This window comes from Garra rufa, chromosome 15, assembly GCF_049309525.1.
Source record: "Garra rufa chromosome 15, GarRuf1.0, whole genome shotgun sequence".
NCBI classification, from domain to species: Eukaryota; Metazoa; Chordata; class Actinopteri; order Cypriniformes; family Cyprinidae; genus Garra; species Garra rufa.
The window spans coordinates 32,151,342-32,166,572 of NC_133375.1; the positions used below are offsets into that span (position 1 = coordinate 32,151,342).

Genomic DNA, 15,231 nt, shown 5'->3' on the forward strand with positions numbered 1-15,231 from the left:
TCACATGAAACATTAGACTGAATAGACTCATATTAATAGTCCATTATTATCTCATCAATACAATACAAACAACTAGTCAGTTAAACAGTTTATTTGTTTATTACAGAGCATGTTGATACAGGCTACACCCTGAACATATCACAAGATAAATTATGGTCAAACTTCGTTTAAAAATATGACATCTGTTTAGATCATTACAAAATATTTACCACTTTCTGTGATGAAAATTACAGTCGCATTTCAGTCGCACTGAGCATTTATTGTACATGGCAGGTGGCATAAAGAAATAAAATCTAAAACGCTGTGTGCAAACATACAGTAGTCCTAACATTCAACTCTCCATCACCACCTGCTGGTCATCACAGTTATTGCAGGTATGATTTTAAAATATAATACAATCAATAGAAAAACATCTTGTGGAACTGGATTCAATATGTCATAGGCTTTATAATGTTTTTTTTTTTAAATCCCTTGCATACCCTGGCAGCGTACATAATTCATATCTAATAAAGGGATTGTGCTTGAAAACCATCAATATGGTTAGGTTAACCATCAATATATTAATGATCACATGAGTGCAGCCAGCTGCAAGACCTCAACACTTCCAAAAACTTGATACCCTATTTTGTAATAAATAAGTCCTAAAGCATGGCTTTTAAATTAGTATCCAATTAGTTCAGCTCTAGGAAAGGAACATAATAATATGAAGTCCAAATTTCCATAAATCCAGACTACCAGTCTAACTCTTCAAACATTAACTAAATTAAATAAAACTGGCAGAATGTAGAATTTCCCCTAAATCACAGTCATTTTATTTTTAACTCTTGGAGTAAAAATATATGAAGTAAACCGTTTTGGTGCTTCACAGCAGTATGGCACATAATTTAAATCCGCTTGTAAACATTCTACAATTTTGTGAAGTCCAGACAAATACTGGTTACAATGTACCACTTGTCCATTGCCTCTCCAGTATTGGAATAACACCACAATATCAAACACTATCTGAGAAGTGGCATCAAACAAAACACATTTACGGTATAATCTGATCTCAACTTTATGACATCACAAAGGCTTCTAAAAATAGAATCTCTTTAGCCATATCAGACATAAACTAAAATAGATTGTTGAATGCTTTTGAAATTTGAAAGGAAATAACGAAATATTCATAATGCACATTATACATTTTCTACACTTTTATAGATGTTATCATAAATATTAAGAACCAAATAGAATATCTAAGGCCTCTTTATAAAACATTGTCCTCATGATTACAGAGTAAGATTGTCACTTTTCACTTTGTTTGGTCATAGTGCAATACCTACAAAATACTTAAAAAAGTTAATCCAGTGGCTGGTGGTGTGACTTTAGTGAGCATCCACAGCAGTGTTAGTCTGTGGAGAACAAGTCCAGGATCGAGGCTTCAGAAAGTCTATGAAAGAAGGCTGAGGAAACAAAAGCAAACACAAATATATTAATACATTCACTAGAAACCAGATGAACCTACCAAGCATGAGTACTTTGTTTACCTCTTGAATGGGGCAGAAGCGTTGCGCATACCACTCCTGAGAGTACAGGCAGATGAGAACGCCCTGACCCAGGAACAGCGCGGTCCACATGATCACGTTCCAGATTGGCCCTTTTCTCCGGTCATGGAGAACGAAGTTAAACACCACTAAGAGAAATTTGAGTGGATTAGAGCGTTTCATATTTAGGCTCTGACACTGTCATGTTAGTCAGTCATACAATACAGTCATTTTAACCAATTTCTAGGTGGTTATCTGGCATCCCAGCCCACCCAAGCTGGTTCATTTGGTTTGTTTGGATGGTTTTTGGTAGACCAGCTGCTGACCAGCTAAACACCAGCTTGGTCAGCTGTAAAACCGGCTTACTCAGTGTTTTCAGCAGGATAATTTGACATGCTCTTCATTAAATTAGATTCTTACTTCCAAAGCACATGAAGAGGCAGAACAGGACCGGGTAGAAGAAGCCAAAGCAGATGGCCAGAACGTATTCGTGCACCACAGCAGACACGGTGAAAACAAGCAACATGGCCGCTGCACGGAATCGCTTCTGTGTCATCTGTAGACATGGATGATCAAACTTAGTTTAGCTTGATGCACATTTGGACATAATTTCACACAAATTCCAGTCATTCAAAATAAACCAAAAATAGATTGTTTAATAACAGTACAAAATCTTCAAGGTCCAATCTAAAACACTGTTTACACCAATTCATTTCCATTACTTTTTTTTTAATAGTCATTTGTACTTCCTGGATGGTATTTGCACTCATAATGCAAATTGTATATACAGCTGATTAAATATAAGTAAATGGACAGTAGGCCTATTTGGACAGTAAGATTTTTTTTGTTTTTAAAGTCTCTTCTTCTCACCAAGCCTGTGTTTATTTAATTAAAAATACAGCATAAGCAGTAAGATTGTGAAAAATAATAATTGCTTTTTGAATACATTTAAAAATGTCATTTATTCCTATGATAAAAAACTAAATTGTCAGCATCATTACTCCAGTCTTCAGTGTCACATGATCCAGAAATCATTCTAATATGCTGATTTGTTGTTCAACAAATTATTATTAATATTTAAAACAGTTAAGTACCTCCTTTTCAAGATTCTTAATAGAAAGATCCAAAGAGCAGCATTTATCTGACATTATACATACTACTAAACATTATACTCTACCATTCAAAAGCTTGAAGTTAGTATTTTCATTAAAAAACATTTTTTTATAGATAGATAGATAGATAGATAGATAGATAGATAGATAGATAGATAGATAGATAGATAGAAGTAAATTAGATTTTTATTTCAGATAAATGCTGTTTTTCTGAACTTCCTATTCTTTAAAGAAACCTGAAAAAACTCTATATATATTATTAATAATAATAATAATAATAATAATACATGTTTTTTTGAGCACCAAATCAAACTATTAGAATGATTTCTGAAGAATCACTGGAGTAATGACTGGAGTAATGATGCTAAAAAGTCTGCATTACATTTTAAAATATATTCAAATAGAAAACGGTTTTTGTAAATAGTAAACATTTTACTGTTTTTGCTGTACTTTGGATCAAAGAAATGCAGGCTTGGTGAGCAGAAGAGACTTCTTCAAAAAACATTAAAAACTTACTGTTCAAAAACTTTTGACTGGTAGTGTATATATAAAAAATTATATAAAAATAAACTATAACCAATCAGACAATAAATAAAGAATAACTATAATCATTCATATTGTACTTTGTATTTATATGTTGTATTCTGTCATTTTCAACTGATGACTTACCCACAGGAAGTCCCTGTAGACATAGTAATAAAGCCAATCATGTACGACAACATTCCACGTGCGGTAATAGTTAGCAAATGAAGTGGAGTTCCACCAGTCCTAGAGAAAAATCACATTATTTAATGAACAGCTGCATAATGTCAACATAATGAAGCATTTTTTCAGCTCATAAAAACTACAGTAAACTGCCTTTAAGGAAGAAGTATATTTGTAATTAAATAAAATAAAATTAATTAAATACAGGGCACATGTGACTCTTTCCTGAGTCTGTTGGCGCTGTCTGTTACCTTATAAAACATTCTGTCTCCAAACCGTAGCATTTCAGCAAATGCATTAAGCCAGCAATGCAGAAAGGCAAAGAATGCCAAGAAAAGCACCAGCACTCCTACAAATATAGGACAACACTGTTACACAAACTGCATTCATTTGTACACTTTTTTTTACTACATCTGTGACCCTTCTCAGTGTGTATTCTTGTTGTTTAGACATCTTATCAGTATCCACCTTATTCTTCCAGTAAGAGCGGGTAAATTTTATGGGTCTTGCTTCCGGTCTCATCCGCGTCAAGCTATTTTTAGCTCTACAAAACAATGTTTGATATTGCAAATTGATGTGCCTTACCATACTATTTTAATGTATTATCTTAATTATGAACACACTGGTTTGTAGTGCAAACTGTTATTCTTCTCGTTATTTTCCTCTAGCAACGAATGAACCGAAAGTCTCTCCCATAGGCTTACTTCTGCATTGAAGAATAAGGTGGATAAAGGAATCTGAAGATGTGCTACATTTAAATATGGTTGTACTGTTGACATTCTACCTGGCAGTATAGAGTTGAAGACACATAACACCATGGCCCTCAGGTCAAAGAGCTGCATACTGATACTGCGGAACTGAGGGATACATAGCCGCACAAATATGTAATACGCATAAAACAAACTCCCGATCACCTGGAGTGACAGAAAAAAAAAACATATTCAAGATTTCAATATTACATTTACCAAGTTTTGAAATAAATGTTTATAAAAGTATTTCAAAGAGTCCACCTGTGCAAACTTTGTAGCTACATAACCCCACCGAATGCATGGATTTCTACAAGGACAAAGTAGCATAAGTGAACTGAATTAAAAAAAAAAAATTATATATATAAATGTTATCATTATTATTCATTACTTTTATACATGCTACACACATAGCTAAAACTTATAACTGAAGTTATATATGTGTATATTCATATTTTTATATATAAACACTGCCGTTGAAAAGTTTGGGATCACTACGATTTTTTGTGTTTTTCAAAAATGTCTTTTCTGATCATCAAGGCTGCGTTTATTTGATTAAAAATACAGAAAAAACAGTAATATTGTGAAATATTATTGCAATTTAAAATTGTGATTTTTTATTTTAATATACTTTAAATTTGAATTTATTCTTGTGATGCAACGCTGAATTTTCAGCATCATTACTGCAGTCTTTAGTGTCACATGATCCTTCAGAAATCATTCTAATCAATGCTGATTTATTATCAATGTTGAAAACAGTTGTACTGCTTAATTTTTTTTTTTTTTTTGGAACCTGCATTACTTTTTTCAGCATTCTTTGATCAATAAAATGTTACAAAGAACAGCATTTATTTAAAATAGAACTCTTTTGTAACATTATACACTACTATTTAAAGTTTGGGGTCAGTAATTCTCTTTCCTTCTTTTTTCCTTTCTTTGAAAGAAATTAATACTTTTATTCAAGACTTATATTGTAAGAAAAGATTTATAAGAAATATTGTTCTCTTTAACTTTTTATTAATCAATGAACCCTGAAAAAAGTATCACAGATTGCAAAAAAATATTAAGCAGCACAACTGTTTCCAACATTGATAATAAACTAGCATATTTGAATGATTTCTTACATTGTAGTCTGGAGTAATGGCTAATTAGCTCATTTTCTTTCCCCTACATTTTTGATTAAATAAATGGAACTCATGAGCTTTAGAGACTTCTTTAAAAAAAGAAGTTAATTAAAAACATTAAAAATGTAACTGAAACTACTATACAAATCAATAGTACTAAATCTTACCGTGGATAACTGTCTCTGTATATCAGGGTGGGTGCAAAAAGAAAGTAAATGTACTGGGTGAACTGAGGTACAGTTGATGAATCTGATAAAAAATAAATAAATAAAAAGACAAAAAAAATTACAAGTTTTTGTCAGTTTATTTATGCAGAGTTACTAACATCTAAGTGAAGATCTTACTTGTTTTGTTTCGTTCTAAGGATCGTACTCTTGGCACATTTTCCCTGATGAAAGAGTGAGCCTTCATTATCAGTCGCACCTGTTTAAAACAGAAACAATAGCAACAACTAGATTCAGCAGTGAAATTAAAATACACTATCAAATATGATAGATTTGTAACTAGTAACAAAACCAAATAAACGCATAAAAGGCAGAAAACAGAGCATCAAATAATCAAGAGTGATATAAAAAAATCCTGTTGCTATGGTTACGGAGTACCTGTTCTAGAATAAGTATGAAGCATGAAGCAGGGGGAAGGCCGTTCTTCAGCACCACATATGTGGGTAGGAAACCCAAACACAGGCCCTGGTACAGCAACAAAAGAGAACCGGCCAGCACTGTCCATAAGGCCCGAAGATTTGACGTGGGGTAAACGCTCGCCCAGACACTGAGCAGTACATATGGAACCACAAGCGTGGACAGGAACATACATATCCACGTGACAACCACTAGGGGGAACTGGCCAAACGCGTACACCAACAGATCAAACTCAAGCACCAGTCTAGAGAGAGCAAGAAAGAAACATTTTTTGCAGCTTACACAATTTAGTGCATCTCATTTTATTGTCTCACTTCACTCACTTTTAAGACTCAAGGTACGTGATTAACTAAGAAAACACTTTTGAATTGTAACCAGTATATATTAAATAGTTTCAGAGCTCATTTTTATTCATTTAGGAGACCTTGCAAACATTGTGCTTGTAAAGACAAAATATATCTCAAATTTTGGCAAAAGTAAAAACCATTATGAATTTAGTCAAAACATTTAATGCAAGGCTGCTTTTTAAAAACAAACAAACAAAGTAAAACAGATTCCAAAAGTGTTAATGAATTCAGCATATGCTGGTTAGGTATGTTTTAAAGCATGGCAGCTTTTAAGCTGGTTACATTATGAGCAGGACCAGCCTAAACAAGCTCATGATAAACTAGGGTCCAGCTTAAAGGAGAAGTTCACTTTCAGAACAAAAATTGACAGGTAATGTACTCACCCCCTTGTCATCCAAGATATTCATGTCTTTCTACCTTCAGCCGTAAAGAAATTATGTTTTTTGAGGGAAACATTTTAGGATTTTCCTCCATATAGTGGACTTCTATAGTGCCCAGAGTTTGAACTTCCGAAATGCAGTTTAAATGCTGCTTCAAACAATCCCAAATGCGGATATAAACGATCCCAGCCGAGGAAGAAGGGTCTTTTCTAGCGAAACAATCTCTTATATATTTTTTAAATTACAATTTATATACTTTTTAACCCCAAACGCTCGTCTTGTCTTGCTCTGCTTAACTTTTTTTCAGGTTCAAGACCAAAAACTTCCATCTTATTTTCTCCCTCAACTTCAAAAATAATAATTATTGAGGGAGAAAATGAGATGGGAGTCTTTCGGCTAACACTTTAGAATACTGTTTCTTACTTACTGCAGAACTAATAAGGAATTACTGAAGAACTAACAGCTAACTATTCATTAACACTTGACTCACTACTGTTAACTACTAAGGAAGATGTGCTAACTAATCAGTATGTAATACAATTTTATGAATGTGTTAAGTAACAGGTAGCTAATCAATAACTAATGTATTCTGTCATACCTCCTGAAGAACTACTATTAATTATCTAATGATCCTTTAGAGCCCTTTGAAGCTGCATTTAAACTGCATTTTGGACGTTCAAACTCGGGGCACCATAGAAGTCCACTATATGGAGAAAAATCTTGATATGTTTTCCTCAAAAAACAAATTCTTTACGACTGAAAAAAGAAAGACATGAACATTTTGGATGACAAGGAGGTGAGTACATTATCTGTAAAAAAAAAAAAAAATTCTGGAAGTGAATTGGATTGTGAATGCTCTAACCTGCCCTCATCGATGAAATCCACGACAAGCGTGCTGAAGATGAAGAGAATGAGGAGGGCGATGAACATGTGATAGATGGTGCGAATGTGGTTCACCTCAAACAGATCACTGTAAAAAGAAAATGTTTATGCTATAACAAACAGGTTCATTAAGGTCAGCTAATCAAATTCAAGCCATATCTCATCCACATCTGACCACAGGCAGAAACAAATCTTAGATTTCACACATATCAGGAGGGGTTTCGGCAAGATCACTCATGACTTACTCTAACAGGGATCGACGGATCACAAACTGTTTGGTTTGGCCTTGGGAAGGTCGCGTAAGCCTACAGGAGCAGAGAAGAAGACAAAAAGTGTTAGACAACAGGGGAAAAAGAGAAAGGCAAAAAGAATATTAGATAAAAGCACTACACTGATAGAATGTCATGCTAAGAAATCTCAAATTTTGATTGATTTGAAACAAAAAAAAAAACAGCGTTTATTTAAAATAGAAATCTTTTGTAACATTATACACTACTGCTCAAAGTTTGGGGTCAGTTCATTTTTCTTTCTTCTTTCTTTGAAAGAAAATAATACTTTTATTCACCAAGGATGTGTTAAATTGATCAAAAGTGATAGCAAAGACTTATAGTGTTAGAAAAGATTTCTATTTTGAATAAATGCTGGTCTTTTTAACTTTTTATTCATCAAAGAATCCTGAAAAAGTATCACAGGTTCCAAAAAGTTGTGTTTAGCAACACAACTGTTTCCAACACTGATACTAAATCAGCATCTTAGAATGATTTCTGAAGGATCGTGTAACACTGAAGAGTGGAGTAATTGCTAAATATAATAAATTATATTTTAAAGTGTATTAAAATAAAAAAAACTGTTAGTTTAAATTGCAATAATATTTCATAATATAACTTTTTTCTGTATTTTTGATCACACAACAGGAAAGAAATCACAAAGTACAAGAGAAGAGAACAAAGTGTACTAGCCAGCTGTGGCAGTCATTGCAATCCGGTTTGTGCTTTCAGTACCTGAGTTTGCTTTTCTCCTTATCTGAGAGAGGAAACACTGTGCTCACATGGGAGGAACCCAGACTGGCAGACTCTTCTATCAGACTGTCCATGAATTCATTCACTTGACTGTCAAACTGCTTCATCAGGTCTGCTTTCAAATGCTGAAAAAAGACAGAACACAGTCTTTTCTAAGGAGGGTCTTGAAAACAAGAACAGAAGGTTTGCAAAAGGTCTTATAATGCTACACACATCATATCCACAAGATAAGAGTAATTCAGCCAGAGAATCAGGTCTCATGTGATAACTCAGAATGTCATGGTCATGCTGTTTTGACTGCAGCTTCTCTTAACAGAGACAAATGAAGGTCTTGTACGTCAAAGAACTTTTAGGGATACTCAACTTGAGCACAGACTGAACTGAAACTAAACTAATGACGAAATACATCGGAAGTCTGTCATTTAAATAAATTCTGAAGTTCAATCATGTGACTATAACGTAATGTTCTTAGGAAAGTGTATAGAAGACGTATGTGTTACAAACAAGAACATCATATTTTCCCAAACCTCACAGCCTCTAGCTGACAACCACATCCTTCCCTATTTTATCTACACTTCCTGTAACCTTTACAAGCACTTGTAAAGGTTCCTAAAACCATACTTTTTTTCAGGATTCTTTGATGAATTAAAAGTTTAAAAAGTACAGCATTTATTCAAAGTAGAAATCTTTAACAATGTAAGTCTTTACTATCACTTTTTATCAATATAACACATTCTTGCTAAATAAAAGTATTAATTTCTTTCAAACATAGTAAGACAGAAAACAAATACTGATCCCAAACTTTGAACGGTAGTCTATGTTGTTAGAAAATGTTTTATTTTAAATAAATGCTATTCTTTTTAACATTTTATTCATCAAAGAATCCTGAAAAAAGGATCACAGATTCCAAAAAAAAAAAAACACAAATGTTTCCAAAATTGATAATAAATCAGCATATTAGAACTATTTCTGAAGGATCATTTGACACTGAAGACACTGAAATGATGCTGACAATTCAGCTGTGCATCACAGGAATAAATTCTGTTTTGAAGTATATTCAAATAGAAAAACACAATTTTAAATTGCAATAATATTTCACAATGTTACGTTTTTTTTTCTGTATTTTTATTTAAATAAACTTGCTGTAAAATGATAAAACGATGAAGTGCTGTAAAGCGATTATTCCCATCCAAAAAAAAAAAAAAAAATTATATATGTGACCCTGGACCACAAAACCAGTCTTAAGTCGCTGGGGTATATTTGTAGCAATAGCCAAAAATACATTGTATGGGTCAAAATTATTGATTTTTCTTTAATGTCAAAAATCATTAGGAAATTAAGTAAAGATCATGTTACATTAAGATTTTTTGTAAAATTCCTACTATAAACCTATCAAAATGTAATTTTTGATTAGTAATATGCATTGTTAAGAATTTGGACAACTTTAAAGGTGATTTTCTCAGTATTTTGATTTTTTTTGCACCCTTAGATTCCAGATTTTCAAATAGATGTATCTCGGCCAAATATCGTCCTATCCTAACAAACTATACATCAATAGAAAGCTCATTTATTGAGCTTTCATATGATGTATATATCTCAGTTTTGTAAAATTTAACCTTATGACTGGTTTTGTGGTCCAGGGTCACATATTATATAAATACACATACAAGCATGGATATATTTAAGAAAAATATGTGATGTTTATATATTAAATATATTTATATAATTAATATTAACTATATGAATATAAATATATTAATTTAAATACATGTAAATATTTTCAAAATATATACTGTATGTTTGTGTATTTATATATACACATAATAAATATACACAGTATACACATATTACGTTAACAAAAATTTTTATTTTGGATGCGATTATTCACGATTAATTGTTTGACAGCACTAATTCCATTTTAACCACTGAAAGGATTCAGTCAAACCAAAGGTCACACTTTGTTTAGGAACTGTTAACCTGTGACGTATTACGTGATAATACAGATAATCTGTGATAATACTGATAGTCTTCTACAATACAGTGATAAAGAACAAGATTTGCCCACATACAACATTCAACACTCTGTTGCGTTCATGGCTTTGATATCTGATTTTCTTTAAAACAAGATAAAAGTACTGAAAGCCTCTGAGAAAACCTACCTCAGCTTTTTTCTTCAACTGTAGTTTTGCACTGATAATGTGCTCCACTTCCACTGTTCCTGAAAAGAGACATCAATACAGTTCCCTCATGAATGTTTCTCAACTACACACAGATGGAGCAGGTCATTCTGTGGCACTTGTGGCCACTGTATCCTGGTTACGATATCACTAATCTTTAACTAATCCAACAGAATGCAAACAGAATGCCTGTATCTGTTAGAGAGTAAACAGAAGAAACGGTGATTCATACAACACTTTAAAAAAAACATCACAAAATCGCTCTAAAAAGCACTGAAAACTCACTTTATATTAATAGAATGTACAAAGATGCCTTCAAAAAGTTTTCATTAATCTTTCATATTATTAAAGACTGAAAGAGAGTCACTTTCATTTAGAAAGTGAGACTATACGATAAGATAGATAGATAGATATGCATGTCAAAGCCAGTGGAAAAAAATAAATGGACTAGACTTAAATGTGACCCTGGACCACAAAACCAGTCATAAAGGTCCATTTTATGAAATGCTGAGTAAATAATCTTTCTATTGATGTATGGTTTGATAGGATAGGACAATATTTGGCCAAGATGCAACTATTTGAAAATCTGGAATCTGAAGGTGCAAGAAAATCAAAATATTGAGAAAATCGCTTTTAAAGATGTCCAAATGAAGTTCTTAGCAATGCATATTACCAATCAAAACTTAAGTTTTGATATAGTTACGGTAGAAAATGTAAAAAAATATTTTCATGGAACATGATATTTACTTAATATCCTAATTATTTTTGGCATCAAAGAAAAATCTATAATTTCGACCCATACAATGTATTTTTGGCTACTGCTACAAATCAGGGCCCGAAATTGCGACCATTTTGGTCGCATATGCTCCCAAAATGTAATCTGCGCGACCTCAAATTATATTTGGGAGCATTTGTGCGAGTGCGAGTAATTGTTGTGGTGCAACTTACTTTCATTTCTTCACAAAACTTTGGCTAGCCTAACTACTGCACAGACTGTTGTGAGCTGATGCAGTGACAGGTTCGCCGTTCTCTCTTTTGATTGTGGACAATTAGAAGGTCTCCACAATCTGCTTTCGAAGAAATCTATTTCGTGCTACAGCGTACATTCTGTCAGATACAATTCTGCCGTCTCCGTCTCAATATACTGTACATCGCCGCATAAATTCACATCAGATGATAACTCAGCGGCAGAGTTCCACTCACACAGGGGCGTAATTTCCACTCGGGACACATTTCAAAATCCCGTTGGTGTCCTCCCACTTTCAAATGGTTTTGTTGAAGTAATCTCTTGCATTGTAGAATGCACACGCAGCACCGTCGAGAGTTTGGCGGGATCGTTAAAACGAAACCAAAAGTAAAACTCGTACACGCATTCAAAAGCAATTTTAATACCCCACGTTTAGAGAGCGACTCCCCAATGTGTGCAAATTAGGCTACATAACATATCTAGGCTGTTATTAGTGTGTGGGCTATAATAAGCTGTATTGTGTCAATAGCTCTGTATCAGAAAAATTCGGTCATTTGCACTTTGAATACTGAAAGAGTAGCCTACTTTGATTATGCCTGCATTTATTGACTACACGACTAAGAAAGAAGTGTCGTTTATTTTTTGTTGTTTATACTGTAGATTGTTTAAAAAGGCAGTGGTTGCCTCTAAATGGCTTTAACTCTTTATCTTTAACCTCTTTAAATGGCTGTAACTATAATAGAGAAAATAAACATCTTGTTCATGTACTCATATTTTCATTCATTCTTGTCCCTTGCTTAAGGCGTAAAATAAATATATAAAAAAGGCTTTCAGAATCAGCCCATTTGCTTGTAAAACATCTGCATTAAGAATTGACCATGAAGAATCAAGATCGGCGCATTACTAAAACGAAATTAGGTGCTCCTAAAAATTTTTTGGTGCTCCTAACTTTTTGAAGTTGGGAGCACCAGTGCTACCAAGTAAAAAAGTTAATTTCGAGCCCTGCAAATATACCCGTGCTACTTAAGACTGGTTTTGTGGTCCAGGATCACATATTACAATTCATTAACAGTCTCAAAATGCAGTGACATTTTAAAATGCAGTAAAAAGAAAGACAAAAGGCACATAATGACTTTTGACAAAAGCACTAAAGTATATCCTATTGAAAACCATGAAATGATATAAGATATAGAGAATTTTAAAAACCAATAACATTAACTCAAATGCTACACTGTGAAGAATCTTATGAAATGATCCTGAATCTGTTCGACAGTGAGGTTGCACAATAAAACACTACTCTAGCATTTTCAGTGTCACGTCAGAGTTAATGTGAATAACTACTTCATTGATAACAGTACTGGGCAGGACATGGCAATTTCTCAATCAGGTCACATGGCAAATCACATGGCAGTCTGTTCATCTGAGAATTAAGTTTGATGGTTTTACTAACGTAGCAAATGTGTCATGGCTATTGTTTCCTCATTCTTCTTTACTGCATATATGCTTACACAGCTCAACTGTCAAGGTTATTATTGGTTATTTCAGTTATTACTGCAAATTTAAATTTAACAAATAATAAACCTTTTTTTTACCACATAACTACTGAAAACTCCTAAAACAGACCAGACAAAGAGAAGAAAATCTCTTGTTTAGCCTCCAAATGAATAATATCAAAGGTATGTACTCTTTTGTATGACATTGTCATACAAATGATGAGTTGTACAATTTGTACAATCAACGTAAACAGTAAAGGACACTAAGTGAAACATGTTGCAACTGATTCCAGTAGGTGAGAGTTGAATGACCTACATTAAACTCTGTCTCTTCATTAGAATCCATATGTGACTGTTTTGCCTGCACTTAATTTAAATACTCTGCACTTGGAGGATCAGCTCAAGGTTTTTTGTTTAGTTATTCAGTCTCACCATTACTGGAGCAGGATAGCTCTCCTGTGGCTCTTTCAGCTTCTGTGCCATCCTGGTCTGATGATGGAGCCACCTTATGGGACCCTTTGCGACTGCGTGGGGCGCCAGCACCCTCATTCACCATCCTGCTGCTGAAAAACAAACACCAAGAGCAAACGTGGTTTTTATTATTGATATATTATTACATTTATTATTAAAAAGAATGTCACGGTTTTGAATTTGTACTTACTAGTAAGATTTTAATTTTAAAGTAGTCATTCTGGCAAACATTAATCATTCAATAGGACAGAAAAAAGCTTATTAGTGAGACGATTTTTATTAGTAACTAAGAAATAAGTAAGAATATCTAAGGAATAGTTAACTGGTATCAAAATAACTTGAAAACGTACTATTCTGATTAAATGAGCAGTTGACATCTGAACCACAGGTCCTATTAAACTACTAAAAATACTAGTCACTATTTAATTACTTACTGTTACTAGTATACTAGTAAGATAAATAAAGACTCTAGGTGGTCAGTAGAATTAACGTTAAATGGCTTGCCACACGCAAAGGATTCAAGCTTTAACCCTACAACTAAGTTATACATTACATTAAATTTGCTAACGATAACTGTGTTGATGCTGCGCTGTCATTTTTGAGGGGGCTTAACTATTCGTCTGTACTTAAAACTAGCATTTAATTGACACTGAATACGCAGGATACTCGATACGGTTATTGTAAGTTCCACAAAAGACGTTCATTTACCAGGAAATGTTGCCGACAAAATACTGTTTGTTTTACAGACTCCGTTTAAGAAAGACAAAAAACAACGTTTCTATCACTTACTTGTGCTTCTTCCTGAAAACACACGTCTGTAATAATCAATTCAGCTCTCTGAAGACAAAGTCGGTGAATGCTGACGACGTTGTGTGATTGAATGAGATCCGTGCGACAGCAGCAGCATCAGGCCTGTTGAAATCAACTGAAACAACAGGCGCTAGTTCTCTACGGGGGGGCGGAGTCTGCTTCGAATCGCCATCTGATTGGACGATGGTTCGACCGTAAATGTACTGTAACAGTATCAATACCCAGAGCCATATAAAAAGCTTTTTATATGGCTCTGGCTCTGTCAATACCTTACTACGTTGCGTTGCCAAGTTTATGTAATGACTGGTTATCGCACTCTTTTCCAATATGAAATGTTGAATTAATATATGAATCTCAAAAGCCTTCAAGAATATGCCCAGGTGATATTTCACGGTTTTCACGCCAAAACCCAAACAAATGTCAAATAAAGCCAATCGTTAAGGTAGGACTGTGCAAAAAATGAGTGTTGGTTGGGTCCGTTGGGAAAGTTAAAAATTATTATATATGTAGGGTTGTTGTTTTTTTATTGTGTGTTTTATGTTAAATTAGGGTGATATTTAAAGTTACATTTGTGAAATAACTATATATCACATGTGTATATGAGAGGTGAAGTTGAGGATGTGAAAGAGCAAAGTACGCTGCGCTATCAATGTATGGAGAATGAAGACATTATATAATTAGATCCTGATCTAGCCAGTATTGCCCACTGATGCCCCAAGTTATTTATTATACATTAAAATTCACCTAATGTGTGTGAAATGTTGCCTAGTTAAAATAAATAAATAAATAAAGCAGTATCCAAGGGTTATCCATTGCATGGGAAGATGACAACAC

General features: G+C 33.6%; 1 protein-coding gene across 1 annotated transcript; it reads right to left on the reverse strand.

The window, feature by feature from the left end:
• Nucleotides 1–76: 76 nt before the first annotated feature.
• soat1 (sterol O-acyltransferase 1) lies at nucleotides 77–14,499 on the reverse strand. The gene is made up of 16 exons (XM_073819097.1): nucleotides 14,377–14,499; nucleotides 13,549–13,679; nucleotides 10,639–10,697; nucleotides 8,462–8,604; nucleotides 7,706–7,765; nucleotides 7,441–7,548; nucleotides 5,813–6,095; nucleotides 5,555–5,633; nucleotides 5,378–5,459; nucleotides 4,351–4,396; nucleotides 4,125–4,254; nucleotides 3,592–3,689; nucleotides 3,305–3,403; nucleotides 1,944–2,079; nucleotides 1,527–1,672; nucleotides 77–1,442 (listed from the first exon to the last, which is right to left on the reverse strand). Exons 2-16 carry the CDS (start codon nucleotides 13,670–13,672, stop codon nucleotides 1,365–1,367), a joined length of 1,671 nt encoding a protein of 556 aa, XP_073675198.1. The 5' UTR covers nucleotides 13,673–13,679; nucleotides 14,377–14,499; the 3' UTR covers nucleotides 77–1,364.
• Nucleotides 14,500–15,231: the final 732 nt, after the last annotated feature.